Raw genomic sequence first — 13,331 nt, 5'->3', positions numbered from 1 at the left:
TAGGCTGTGCCCCTCACAAGTGCTTCTCAGCTTTGTTTATTTGAGATTGGAAGACTAGAGAGGACTAGAGGTGGATGTTTTCCTTGCCTTGGGTTGGGTGGGCTCTGGTAGTTGCTCTGACTTTAAGCCTTTGTTAAGGAGAACAGGACATTCTGTGTGCATTTCAAAGTGGTTACACTTCCCTCCCCTTGCCAGAAGCTCCAGCAGATTTTTCTCTGATTTTCACCCAAGAACCTAATAGAATTCCTGGACATAAAACCCACGAGAGTGTGGGGGCCCCTCAAGGCTAGGTCCCCAGCATTTTCCTCTCTCCTGCTTACATGCCCAGGCTCCGGCAGTTAGTCAGCCACCCTTTAAGCTTCCCTACAAGTTGCTGGCTGCAGCGGCAGCTTCTGCGCCTGGAAGCTGTGGTTTGTATTTGCCTTTCCTTCTAATTTTCAGGGGAGTGGTTTGCCACGTGACCTCCATTTTCTGAGGCATCTGAGAGTTGTTGATTTTTCAGTTCGTTCGGCTTTTTTCTTGTAAGAATGGAAGTGATGATTTTGAAGCTCTTTATGTGCCAGAACAATAATTTTCATTGGTATGCTTACTAGCGATAATTATAAAAATAATTGTAAAAAATAAAGGCAGGAATGAATGAATGAGTGTGGCAGTAATTCCTGAAGACATGACCTCAGCCCTACATATAACCTCCCTGAATTAATTGAGCTAGCAAGCCGAAAACAGTGTCCTTTTTAGGTAGGAGGTCTGACTCTGTGGCCCATGCAGGAGGGTACTGGCGCGACCTCGGCTCACTGCAGCCTCAACCTCCTGGGCTCAGGCAAACCTCCAGCCTCAGCCTCCTTAGCAGCTGGGACTGAAGGTGCCCACTCACCCAGCTGGGTTCTCCTTTAAAAGGGATGTGTGTGTTTGTTGGCAGGAAGGCATCATTGAAGTTTGAAGTTGGTTTTCTGCTGAGGGAGTGGAGTCAAGCCTGGACTGTCCGAGTGAGAAAACAGGAACCCTGACTACTGGACCAAACAAAGCAGCAGCAAGAGAGAAAAGTAAATTTTTTCAGAGTGCTATGCTCCCAGCAGACTGCCTAGGACTTCCTCTCCCCGCCTTGCAGAGGCTGCTCATGGACCCGAGGTGGCCCCTGCCAACCTGAGCCAGTGCACTGGAGCACGATGGGGGCCCGTGGGGACCTGTCTTCTGCTGGGGGTTCCACAGCAACACATTTTGAAGTTTTTCCATGTTATCGGGCATTTCACTAATTTCAATATTCACACCTGTGACGCACATGGCATCTAATATACTCAGTAAGCTATCGATGGTCAAAACAACTAGCTAATGCTGTGATGAAAATGGTCACTGCCATCAAAACACACAGCGATGGGGCCCGGATCTCCCTGGGTGTTTCTCCAAGTTCATATGAAGAGGAAATACCCAATCTGTCTTGGAGCATTCTAGTGGCGAAAAGTCAAAGCTCTTCTGGCGAATGTTTTTAACTAGAAAGAAAAAGGTACACACCGCAAAAAAAAAAAAAAAAAAAGCCACTTTCGTTCCCATACCGGGAGTCGAACCCGGGCCGCCTGGGTGAAAACCAGGAATCCTAACCGCTAGACCATATGGGAACTGCTGAGAGAGGGCGCCACCATATCTGCATACATGACATGCAGCAGCTTCCCCACCAGCACCTCCCAACTACCACTGCGCAGCGCTGAGCTCCTGCTGTCCCTGGGGAATCCAGTGTGACTGCAGTCCTGCCACACTCGCTGCACAGACCCCTCTCCCACTTAGCCCTGGTGGGACAAGGCACCTCCCCCCCGGCAGGCAGAACCCCCTTTCCTGGTGGTCTCCCCCAGAGCTGGAGTCAGGGCAGAAGATCAGGGCAGCGAGTTAAGGACGTTGTGCTGAAGATTTGCTGTCTTCATCAACCCCATTTGCAAAGCCCGGAGCCCGCAGTGGGCGGCGCATGCCCACCCCAGTGCCCGCCCACGACCAGCAGCGAAGGGCGTGCTCCATGGGCTCGCACCTCCTCCTTGAAGAATTTGTGGCCCCAGCAAAATTGACTTATTTTTTTCCTTACTTTGGCTTCAGAATCTCACTAACGGGCACCTTGTAGATAGGATCTTGTGATGAAAGGAAACCTTTGGTGAGGGCTGGGGGCAGATATCCATTTTTCCTGGAGTCACGGGGGTTCCTTTTGAGTTCCTCCCTTAGTCTTTTCCCTGACAACTCAAGGTCAACAGGCCAATAAACGACCCCTCAACCAATGGCAAATCTGCCCTACAGGGATTATGTTAAAGTTCAAGAAGTAAAACAATGTAGTACTGATGTGTTGACAGTAATGTCCTCGGAACAGAATGAAAACCCCCAAATTACATTGGGTTTACACTGAAGTTAGCAAAACAAAAGGGCAGCATTAACCAACATACAGCACTTGGGCGGACGGTGGAAAAGCTGGACATGACTCAGTGGACATTTCAACCGAAACCACAGAGGTTCTTGAAAATGCTGGAGAATTCCCTGATTGCCTTACCAGTTACAAGCCCAAATTCAGAATCATGTGACAGCTGGATACATTCAACTGTATGTACAAATAATGACCAAAAAACACAAAAGTTGGGTAGTGGTTACCATAGCTTTTACTGTAGTTATTCATTAAGCTATTCAACTGTTCTGTGCGGTTTGATGTAATATGTTTTATTTTATAATAAAAAGTCAAAAAAATCATAAGCAAAAAGATAAACTGGAAAATAAGACTTCCATCTCATACACATGAACAAAGGACCAATTACCTCTAAACATAAACAGCTCCTAGAAATTATTGCAAAGATCAACAACCCAGTAGAAAAATGAAGTTCCCAAAACAGAAAACACAAGTGGCCCTTCCAAAAAAAATGAAGAGAGGCTCAGCCTTTTATGGTAAGATAAAGAGACAGGATTTTAAAAACCTAGGCCTCTTCCTAGAGTTACCTTAAAAATCTAGGCCGGATCATTTTTACTTCCTGGCTTAGACCCTGCCAAGGGCTGCCCAGCTACTCAGGTGTTTGTATCCTTGTGGACTCAAGTCATATTGTCCTATCTTTTGGCCCAGTACGGTTTTCTCCTCCAGCAAAGACAATTTGGAGGCTGTAGTAAGCATGAAGCACGACTTCCCGTCCCCCACCACCTCTCTTCGCACAGTGTTCCGTCATCCAGCCACGAAACCACAGCTGAGTGATCCAAGAGGCAGTTCCAATTGTTGACTAACGTGTACCTGCCCACGTGAGTGTGTCCTATGGGAACTCAGACCTCAGAATGGTTTCAAAATAGTGGCTTTCAAAATTAGTTTGCCTCTTCCAACTTCACACCTAAGGAAACATGCAGAGCAGGGACAGGGTGGGCATTAGCGGGCGTGGGGTAGGGGCAACAGCTATTTGTGAAGGAAGAAGGCCTGAGATCAAATAGCAATGTTGGAGAACAGCTGAGCTCACTGTCCTGCCTTTGTGCATGCATGTCAGGCAGTACCCGGCTCTAGCTGCTTGAGTTTCTCTTGGAGCCCCCGGAGCTGGCTTCGACCCCAGTCAATGCGGTTCTGGAGGCTGGCTATGTCTGCGGCCAGCTGCAGGCCTGGAGGAAAGGAGAGAAGGTTAGGATGGTATCTGTGGTATAACACAGGACCCAAGAGGATCTGGACATATCCAGAAATTGGAGAGGCTCCAGGCCTCTCTGCCCCCAACACTTGTCCCAAAACATTCCAGGTACGGCCCTGCATTGGCTGCTCCAGAACCTCTGCAGTCTTATGCTTCCTTCAGATCTTTGCTAAAATGTCACCTCCTCAGACTTCCCGGACCCATTATATCACCTACCAGGAACTAAAGATTCAGATAGTAATACCATCTCATGCCCTCATTTCCTTCCTTCCCCCATTACTACAGCCTCTCGCTCCCCTCACCTGCTCTCCCTCCACTTCTTTTCTCCGCCCCAACAGTAGTCCACACTCTGGATCCACCTCTAGGTGCCTGTGCCAATGTCTCTGCTGGAACAGCTGCTGCCCAGTCCTCCAGGCAGCTCTCAGGCTCCAGCCTCCTGTTCAGCAGCAGGGCTGACCACACACTAGATCACTTGCTCCAGGAAGCACTTTCTCTTCTTGGCCTCCAGGACACCTGCTCCCAGGTGTTGCTCCTAAGTTTCCTTGACTGGCTTCTCCCCTCCTCTCCCTCACCTCCCGTCCATACTCCCCAGGCCCTCTGCTGATCTCATTCTATCTCAGCTTTAAACCAGTGTTTGTGTCAAAAACTTTGGAATTTAAACAGTGCTATGCAGTCACTCCCAAATCTCTCTCCAGCCCAGGCCTTTCCCAAACTCCAGAGGTATGTGCCCAAGTGCCCACTCAGACTGTCCAGCAGGACGTCAGTAGACACCACACAGACCACACCAACTCCTGCCTTCCGGCATCCCCTCAGCTGCCCACAGCGGGTGAGGGTCACTCCATCCTCCAGGGGTTCTGAGTGGAGACCGCGGGCTTTCCTGGACTCCTTTCCTTCCCTTACTCCCATATCTTATCTGTCAGCAAATTCTGAGGCTTCTACTCTTTTTTTTTTTTTTTTTTTTGAGACGGAGTCTCGCTCTGTCGCCCAGGCTGGAGTGCAGTGGCCAGATCTCAGCTCACTGCAAGCTCCACCTCCCGGGTTTACGCCATTCTCCTGCCTCAGCCTCCCCAGTAGCTGGGACTACAGGCGCCCACCACCACGCCTGGCTAGTTTTTTTGTACTTTTTTTAGTAGAGACGGGGTTTCACCGTGTTAGCCAGGATGGTCTTGATCTCCTGACCTCGTGATCCGCCCGTCTCGGCCTCCCAAAGTGCTGGGATTACAGGCTTGAGCCATCGCGCCCGGCCAGCTTCTACTCTTAAAACCTGTGCAGGTTCCCACCACTTACCTCCTCCTCCAGTGACGCCATCTGCTTGTCGCACTGGCTGCTCCCTGACGCCCGCTTCCTCCCTCTGCTCTGTGTCCCCACCCAGCACCCAAGGATTCCTGTGACCCTGTGCAGCCAGTCGAACCATCCTCTGCTCAGAGCCTCTCTGTGCGTCCCACAGTCTTCATCTGACTCCACTCCAGGCCATCAGCCTCCTCACACACCTGATATATATGGCTTCAGGGCTTTTGTCCTGGCTGGTTCCTCCATCTAGAGCACCATTCTCCAAAATCACCCACAAAGCTTTTCCTTCACCTCCTCAGAGAGACCTCCCCTGGCCACCCTTCGTAATAGCTCCCCTGGCCCACTCCTGTCCCACTCCATTATGTGTTTTTCGTAACAATTTTCACATCCTGTCTTATTACTTATCTGCACATTGCCTTTCTCTGCTCCTAAACATTACATGAAAAGGTGTTTTTCTCTTTTGTTCTCTGCTGTATCCCCAGCAGCTAGCATGAACCTGAATGCTGCCAACAACCAGTAAATGCTTTTGGAAAACACAGTGGGTAACAACAGAAGTTTGGATGGAGAGAAACCTGCAAAGTCTTTCACAGACTAACCCCAGCCATGGCAGCAGTGCTCCAGTGTTCCCTGTGGATAGAGGGTCTGAGGGCCACACAGCCAAACGACAGGGTCCACTCACCATCCCGGAAGCTGGCTTGAGCCTGACGTAAACTGTGAGGAACCAGGATTCCAAACCAGTTCAGGGGGTCCCGAGGGGCCTCAGAGGACTGCGGTTCTGGGGTCTTAGTGGGGCCCTTGCGCCTCCGCAGAGCTGAGGAAAGAAAGGTTGGAGTAGGCTGGGATCTTACTCCCTGGCCTGTATCGTCTTGGTGACAATGTTGAGCTTGATCTGAGCTCATGATTCTAGAAAACACTGTTGGTTGGAAAAATTCCAACTTTGGGGTTCCAGGAAACAGCTTACCACAAAACACAGCCTTTCCCCTTGTGATTCAGATGAGACTGTTTGTCCACTCTTTCCCATGACTCCTGTAGGCCCTGCCGATGACCCTGTTTGCCTGTGACACTGACCTTACCCATTGGACCTGAACATGCTGACAGACCAGACACAGACGTTCCAACTCCCCATTCTTTGTTTCAGGAATGATTAACTGGGATTAGAAGTTTGTCCCTCTGAAACTAGCTAGACACACAGATGAATATTTTCTGTTCAGCTGACTGAAACTTAAGTGATTGTAAAACTATTCCCAGTGTAAAGCAACTCCCCAACTTCTCTACTCCTCCCTACAAAAGTCGAAGGCAAAACCACTCTACAAAAACATTCTGTTCTTCAGCTCTGGGATGCTCTCTCTTATCGCAAAAACCTAATTAAAACCATCTCCATTATTTGCATTTTGTCTTTGACTTTGGGAAGGGGTTCTGCAGAAGGAAGAGGGGGCTCACCTGCTTCGCGAGGCCCCACCTCCTCCGGGGCGTGGACACCAGATCTCACCACCTTGAACTTCTGGAGTCCCTCCTGGGCCTCGCTGAAGGACAAGAAGGGAGGACGGAGCTTTGGCAGCCGAGGCCTGGAGCGCGCCCGCCCACCCAGCCCAGCACGGACGCTTCCTCACCTGGCCTGGAGGCAGACCTGGGGCTCCATGTGGGAAGCATACTGCAGGGGCCCCACCGACTTGGTGCCCATCGCGTAGCGAGCCTTGGCCAGCGAGAGCCAGCCCTGCAAGGAGAGGACAGCGGTGAGCCTCAGTTTACGCCCGTGTGCCCTCCTGCCCGCCCCAGGCGCCTACCTCCTCCACCCGGGCGTTCAACACCGCTCGCTTCCCCTCCAGCTCCTCCAGGTCCCCCAGCAGCTGCAGGAGCAGCGAGTCCAGGTCCGCTCGCAGGTCAAGCGCCGCCATGGACACACATTCACATCCAGACCCGCCACCTTCCCCGTCACCGCCCGCGGTTGGCAGGACAGCCAATGGGCACACGAGATCTTCCATGGAGGGGCGTTCCCAGCTGGGGATCCCCACGCCGGCAGCACCTAGGCCTCCGGGTCAGCTCCTGTAAGGGCAAGCGCACTTAGGGAAGCAGCAGGGAAGCAGCCGATCGACTGGTTTCTCCAGTTAGCCCCCACATGGATCAGCCAGCCGGACTGTCGGCCGGGGCCGCAGGTGGTTCCCAGTCCTTCCGGAAGCTGCCCAGTCTTAGAACTCGGGCCCCTGCTGTGGCGATGGAAGAAGGCGAAGCTGTGCAGAAACCATTTTGGTTGAGGGAAGAGTGGTTTTAAAGTTAATTTGGAAAGGAGCCGGCAAGCAACCTCCAGGTCAGTCGGTGTGCCATTTTTACAGCTGATGAACTGTGTCGAGCTGCTAATTATGATTGTTTTGGCGGTTCATCATCTTGAAACCGTGCATTCTGCACGGCGGTGGCGGGGGAAGGGCGGGGATGGGGCAGCCTCTGGCGGACATCTTTATTAGCTGCAGTCGGAAGTCACGTGTGACATTTTGTAACCAGTCTATTGGTTGTCCCAAGGAGAACGCGCCCTGGAACGGCCAATCGCCTTGCCATGCCCCCTCCCCCGCCCCGCCCTATTCGCCATCTTAACAGGGCATTCCCGACGGCTGCAGGCGCCGGTGAAGCGTCTAAGGGACCATCTTGGTTGAGGGCGGAAGTGAGGACTGCGTGGCGCCAGAGGAACCCACAGAGTCTCCGGGACCCACGTGGAAGCGGCGCTCAAGATGGTAGGAGGATGTTTGAGCTCCTGTTTCGGAGCTGCGGGACGCGTGAAGTGCTAGGGATGTGGCCCTGGGGCCTTGGAGCCTCGGGGGCTCCGGGGCTCCGGGGCTCGGGAGCCAGTAGTGACTGGGCCCGCTGTTCCTGCAGCTGCGCCGCGAGGCCCGCCTGCGCCGCGAGTACCTGTACCGCAAGGCCCGGGAGGAGGCGCAGCGCTCAGCGCAGGAGAGGAAGGAGCGGCTGAGGCACGCGCTCGAAGGTACGGTGGTCGGCCCCGTGGGCGTCTGCGCGGTAAACCCCCCGCACTTACTTGTGTTCGGATATCCAAGCGTCTTTCCAAATGCTTGCCGGCCGTTTTCCTTGCCCATTGGATTCTCCTGTTGGTTTTGAGGGTTCCTTCCGTGTGACAGTGGTACTTGTCGTTGACGTTGCAGTACCCGGGTTTTGCAGCTTGCCCGCTGTGTACAGTGTGTCAAGTTCGTCCCCAGTTTTAAAGGCTTTACCTTGTCCTATAGAAATTCTCTCTAGAGCGGTGGCTCACGCCTGTAATCCCAGCACTTTGGGAGGCCGAGGCGGGCGGATCATGAGGTCAGGAGTTCGAGACCAGCCTGACCAACATGGTGAAACCCCGTCTGTACTAAAAATACAAAAATTAGCTGGCCGTGGTGGCACGCGCCTGTAATCCCAGCTACTCAGGAGGCAGAGGCAGAAATCACTTGAACCTGGGAGGCAGAGGTTGCAGTGAGGCAAGAGCGTGCCACTGCACTACAGCCTGGGGAAAAGAGCAAGACTCCGTCTCAAAAAAAAAAAAAAAAAAAAAAGAAAGTTTCTCCAAAGACTATCTGGATAGCGCGGGTGCCGCAGACTGCACTGCCCATTCTCCCTGCCAGAGTTCTTCTGAGCCCCGTGGAGAACAGTGGTGCCCGAGTGCGTGCGTGGAGCGCTCTGCTCGGCAGTGGGCAGCCTGCGGCCCAGAACCCGCTGAAGCCATGCCCTTGAGGCACTGTGGGCATCATGACTAGCGGTTTTGCTGTCTTGAGAGCTTAAAGGTCTCTGGTTCACCTTCATACATACAGAACAGTCTATATTTCTTTTCAAAAGTAATTTTTAAAGTCCAGCGCCGTGGCTCACTCCTGTAATCCCAGCACTTTGGGAGGCTGAGGCTCACAGATCACTTGAAGTCAGGAGTTCGAGACCACCTTGGCCAACATGGCGAAACACCGTCTCTACTGAAAATACAAAAATTAGCCGGAAGTAGTGATGGGTGCCTGTAATCCCAGCTACTCTGCAGGCTGAGGCAGGAGAATCGCTTGAACCTGGGAGGCGGAGGTTGTAGTGAGCTGACATCACGCCACTGCACTCCAGCCTGGGTGACAGGGTTAGACTCTCACAAAAAAAAAAAAAAAAAAAAAAATCAATTTTTAGGTTTCGACCTGATTGTAAAAGCAATACAATATGTTTAGATATTTTAGAAAGTCTTCAAGTTGTGAGACTAAAGAAAATGAAGTCCTAGTAACCACTGTTTATGGGCTGGCCTGTAGAAAGTTTTGTCACCTCTATCCCTGCTGTATCCAAGCCCAGAAAGGACTGAGATATTTTTATTTCAAGCGTGTACAGGCTTGTAAGCTGTGGTGTATGGAGTGAGCTGAGGGCTCCATGCTTGTGACCCACTCAGCCCCTCTCTCTTCTCCCTGCAGAAAACCGCCTGATTCCCACTGAGTTACGCCGAGAGGCTCTGGCCTTACAGGGGTCCCTGGAGTTTGATGATGCAGGAGGTGAAGGTAACTATACAAGGTAGCCCTCCCCAACACTGAGCTGGCTGGTCTCCCGTCGTTCCTCAGACACACTGGGCACTGTCCCATCAGAGGGAACTGCTCCTGGAACTGTCTCCTATGCCCTTGTCACTGCACAGATGGCATCGCAGGGCTCTCCCTGAGTGTGCCCTGTCCCACTTACATGGCACACGTGGGCCACTGACTCTGCGCCTCGCTTGTTAATTCCCTCCCCCACCGGAGTGCCTGCCGGGGCAAGATGGTGTCCCTCGCACATCATTGGTGCCCATACGTTTAATTCACTGCATTATTCAAGAAACAAGAAAGGAATTCCAAACATTATAGATACTTGTTTTGAGGGAAAAGAGTTTGCCACTGTTCACCTTAGCAGACTGTGGACTTTGTTGTGTAATACAGTAGCTGCTAGCCCCATGTGATTCATATAGCTTAAGTGAACTACAATTAGACAAAAGATTCTGTTCCTCCGCCACATTTGTGCTCGGCAGCCAGAGTGGTTGGAGGCCGCCCTCTTGCCCGTTGTGCATGTGGAGCATTCCTATCCTTGAAGGCTTCAGCAGACAGCACCATCCTGGCGGTCTTGGCTGCCCCCAAGTTAGCATTTCATTCCCGAGACTGTCATGTTCTTGCCCCTCGTGCCCCTGACAGGCGTGACCAGCCACGTGGATGATGAATACCGATGGGCAGGAGTCGAGGATCCCAAGGTTATGATCACTACCTCCCGAGACCCCAGTTCCCGCCTCAAGATGTTTGCAAAGGTACTGGTGAGCAGGGAGTGAGGGGGAGACGCCCAGGACACACAGCCCCCGTCCTCACTGCACACTGCCATCCACGCCCAGGAGCTGAAGCTGGTGTTCCCAGGCGCCCAGCGAATGAACCGAGGTCGACATGAAGTGGGGGCACTGGTGCGAGCCTGCAAAGCCAACGGCGTCACCGATCTGCTAGTCGTTCACGAGCATCGGGGCACACCTGGTGAGGCCAGAGGGAGAGTCGGGGTGGGAGCCATCTGAGGGCAGACGGGGTCTCTGACAGCCACCTTTCCCCGCCAGTGGGGCTCATCGTCAGCCACCTGCCCTTTGGCCCTACTGCCTACTTCACGCTGTGCAACGTGGTCATGCGGCATGACATCCCAGACCTGGGCACCATGTCAGAGGCCAAGCCCCACCTCATCACACATGGCTTCTCTTCCCGCCTGGGCAAGCGGGTGAGTCTGGGGGCCTTCAGGCTGGGGCTGCGGGCCAGGCCAGGCATTTGCCACTCTCTTTCCCTGTGCCCCAGGTCTCTGACATCCTCCGATACCTGTTTCCCGTGCCCAAAGAGGACAGTCACCGGGTCATCACCTTCGCAAACCAGGACGACTACATATCGTTCCGGTGGGTCCCCAGGCCATGCCCTGGGAGAGCGTCCCCACCCTGTGTACCGCGTGCTGCTTGCCTTTGACCCATAGCTGTTTCCTCCCAGGCACCACGTGTACAAGAAGACAGACCACCGCAACGTGGAGCTCACTGAGGTCGGGCCTCGCTTTGAGCTAAAGCGTGAGTTTGAGGCTGAATCCCATGTCTGGGGTCGGGAGGCGAGGCTGGCTGTGCCAGGGCTAATGGCCATCCCTGCCTGCAGTGTACATGATCCGCCTGGGCACGCTGGAGCAGGAGGCCACAGCAGACGTGGAGTGGCGCTGGCACCCTTACACCAATACCGCACGCAAGAGGGTCTTCCTGAGCGCCGAGTGAGCCCGCTCACCACTCAGTCAGGACGTGGACTTGGAACTCAGGATGGGGCTGTCACAGACAGGCCTGCGGAGCTGGGATGCGGAACCATGGTGGGTGGAGAGCTCTGAATAAACCATCTGTGTCATGGCCGCGCCTCGTCTGAGTGGTCAGGCCACGTCTGCAGGGCAAAGCCCATCGGGGTCCCCTTGGGTGGGGACCTGATGGCTGTGGGACGTGCTTGGCCTGGCGTCAATGTGGGGTTAACATAGTCAGATATTTGATGCTGACATCCCCTCTAGTCAGGGTCCTATGAGCTCTTCAGCAGGTGCATGTGGGTAGCAGGCCCAGTCCGTGTCATGGGCAGCCCACCAACCTAACTCAGTGGGAGCTGCCAGTGTGCCAGCGCCGACGGGACAGGCCCAACCCGGTGCTCAGCGGCTGATTCCTCATGTGAGTGGCATCCTGTGGTATTTGTCCTGTGTCTGGCTTATTTCTATTAACATAATGTCCTCCGGGTTCCTCCATGTTATTGCAAATGATAGGATTTTTTTTTTTTTTTTTTTTTCTGAGACGGAGTCTCACTCTTTCGCCCAGGCTGGAGTGCAGTGGCCGGATCTTGGCTCACTGCAAGCCCTGCCTCCCAGGTTTACGCCATTCTCCTGCCTCAGCCTCCCGAGTAGCTGGGACTACAGGTGCCCGCCACCTCGCCCAGCTTTTTTTTTGTATTTTTTAGTAGAGACGGGGTTTCACCATGTTAGCCAGCATGGTCTCGATCTCCTGACCTCATGATCCGCCCGTCTCGGCCTCCCAAAGTGCTGGGATTACAGGCGTGAGCCAGCACGCCCGGCCGATAGAATTTTTTTTGTAAAAACTATATATGCCACATTTTCTTACCGATCCATCCACCAACAGACACTTAGATCGTTTTCATAGTTTGGCGGTTGTGGAAATGCTGCAGTCATCATGGGAGTATAGCTATCTTTTGAAGATAATGATTTCGTCTCCTTTTTATATGTATTCCCAGAAGTGGGATTGCTGCATCAAATGGTGGTTATTTTTAACTTTTTGAGGAACCTCCATACTGCTTTCCATAAAGGCTGTACTAATTTCCATTCCCACCAACAGTTCACTAGGGTTCCCTTTTCTCCACATCCTTGCCAACATTTTTTATCTTGTGTTTTTTAATAATAGCCGTCATAACAGGTATGAGGTGATCTCACATTGCGGTTTTGATTTGCATTTCCCTAACAGTTGGTGATACTGAGCATTTTTGCATACACTAGGTCGTTTGTTCTTTGTTGTTGACTTGAGTCCCTTATATAATTTGGATACTGCTGTGGCCTGATGGTTTGTGTCCCCCAGAAATTCATATAGTGAAATCTCATCCCTATGGTCAACAGTTTAGGGAAGCGATTAGGTCATGAGGACTCTGCCCTCGTGCTTTTATAAAAGATGGCCGCGGGAGCTCTTTTGCGCCTCCTGCCTTGTGAGGACACAGCTAGAAGCTGCCATCTGTGAACCAGGAAGCCCCCCCTCACCAGACACCGAATCTGCTGGAGCCACCATCTTGGACTTCCCAGCCTCCGGAGCTGTGAGAAATAAATGTCTGTTGTTTAAGCTACCCAGTCTGTGGTATTTTGTTATAACAGCCCAAATTGAGTCAGATAATAACCCTTTATCAGATACATGGTTTGCAAATAGTTTTCCCCATTCTGTAGATGCAGCCATCGAGAAGCTCCTCAAGATAGACATTAAATACAAAGAAGCATGGTGTGAAACGCCATGTGTAATATGCTGTCAGTGTGCAAAAGGCAGGGAGGCCCTGCACTTGTGTGTATGTTCTGCATCGTCCCCCAGAAGGCTGGACGCCTTGCTGGAGCACTGGGCACCCAGGGAGCAGGGAGGTTCTTTACCGTAATGTTAGTGGGTGAACATTTTACCCACTTCTTGACCACGGAGACCTGCTCTCTGAGTTCTCTGCCCATTTTTCTTTGGGTGCAGGTAGACACTTGGAAGACATCCTTATGATAGAAAAGCATACAAAAGGCCTGGTGCAGTGGCTCACACCTGTAATCCCAGCACTTTGGGAGGTCAAGGCAGGAGGCTCGCTTGAAGCCAGGAGTTTGAGACTAGCCTGGGCAATATAGGGAGAGCTCATCTCTACAAAACAGTTTTAAAAACACACACAAGTGCACATGGTGAAAAGTAAA

The 13,331-nt window shown here is 52.4% G+C and overlaps 2 protein-coding genes and 1 non-coding gene across 5 annotated transcripts; 1 reads left to right on the top strand and 2 right to left on the bottom strand.

Moving 5' to 3' along the window:
* Positions 1–1,541: 1,541 nt before the first annotated feature.
* TRNAE-UUC (transfer RNA glutamic acid (anticodon UUC)) lies at positions 1,542–1,613 on the bottom strand. Its single transcript has one exon. It is a non-coding gene; the product is annotated as a tRNA-Glu (tRNA).
* Positions 1,614–2,604: 991 nt separating this feature from the next.
* Positions 2,605–6,889, bottom strand: VMA22 (vacuolar ATPase assembly factor VMA22). Its single transcript, XM_007964553.3, has 5 exons — positions 6,692–6,889; positions 6,518–6,621; positions 6,348–6,430; positions 5,587–5,718; positions 2,605–3,594 (listed from the first exon to the last, which is right to left on the bottom strand). The coding sequence occupies exons 1-5, from the start codon at positions 6,887–6,889 to the stop codon at positions 3,482–3,484; spliced, it is 630 nt and encodes a 209-aa protein (XP_007962744.1). The 3' UTR covers positions 2,605–3,481.
* A 212-nt stretch (positions 6,890–7,101) lies between these two features.
* On the top strand, positions 7,102–12,742 carry IMP4 (IMP U3 small nucleolar ribonucleoprotein 4). Of its 3 annotated transcripts, XR_012094151.1 has the most exons (11): positions 7,102–7,212; positions 7,422–7,630; positions 7,773–7,881; positions 9,320–9,403; positions 10,061–10,170; positions 10,252–10,384; positions 10,462–10,616; positions 10,691–10,785; positions 10,874–10,947; positions 11,030–11,571; positions 12,522–12,742. XR_012094151.1 is itself a non-coding variant. In XM_073019568.1 (10 exons), exons 2-10 carry the CDS (start codon positions 7,628–7,630, stop codon positions 11,140–11,142), a joined length of 876 nt encoding a protein of 291 aa, XP_072875669.1. In that variant the 5' UTR covers positions 7,102–7,212; positions 7,517–7,627; the 3' UTR covers positions 11,143–12,742. The 3 variants fall into 3 exon arrangements, 2 of the variants coding, with proteins under 2 accessions (XP_072875669.1, XP_007962745.1); XM_073019568.1 differs by having other exon boundaries at positions 7,517–7,630; positions 11,030–12,742; XM_007964554.3 differs by having other exon boundaries at positions 11,030–12,742.
* Positions 12,743–13,331: the final 589 nt, after the last annotated feature.

Source organism: Chlorocebus sabaeus, chromosome 10 (genome assembly GCF_047675955.1).
Source record: "Chlorocebus sabaeus isolate Y175 chromosome 10, mChlSab1.0.hap1, whole genome shotgun sequence".
Taxonomy (NCBI): domain Eukaryota; kingdom Metazoa; phylum Chordata; class Mammalia; order Primates; family Cercopithecidae; genus Chlorocebus; species Chlorocebus sabaeus.
The sequence above is the reverse complement of the archived record's forward strand: the minus strand, read 5'-3'. Positions and strand labels throughout refer to the sequence as shown.

Bases quoted from the DNA above. Each gene is read 5' to 3' on its own strand.
- VMA22 (XM_007964553.3), bottom strand. From the start codon at position 6,889: ATGGAAGATCTCGTGTGCCCATTGGCTGTCCTGCCAACCGCGGGCGGT. The intron at 5,719-6,347 runs GTGAGCCCCCTC...TTCTTTCCTCAG, and splicing joins GGTGGGGCCTCGCGAAGCAG to CTCTGCGGAGGCGCAAGGGC. The intron at 3,595-5,586 runs GTGAGTGGACCC...CCTTTCCTCCAG, and splicing joins TCAAGCCAGCTTCCGGGATG to GCCTGCAGCTGGCCGCAGAC.
- IMP4 (XM_073019568.1), top strand. The intron at 9,404-10,060 runs GTAACTATACAA...TGCCCCTGACAG, and splicing joins TGATGATGCAGGAGGTGAAG to GCGTGACCAGCCACGTGGAT. The intron at 10,617-10,690 runs GTGAGTCTGGGG...CCTGTGCCCCAG, and splicing joins CTTCCCGCCTGGGCAAGCGG to GTCTCTGACATCCTCCGATA.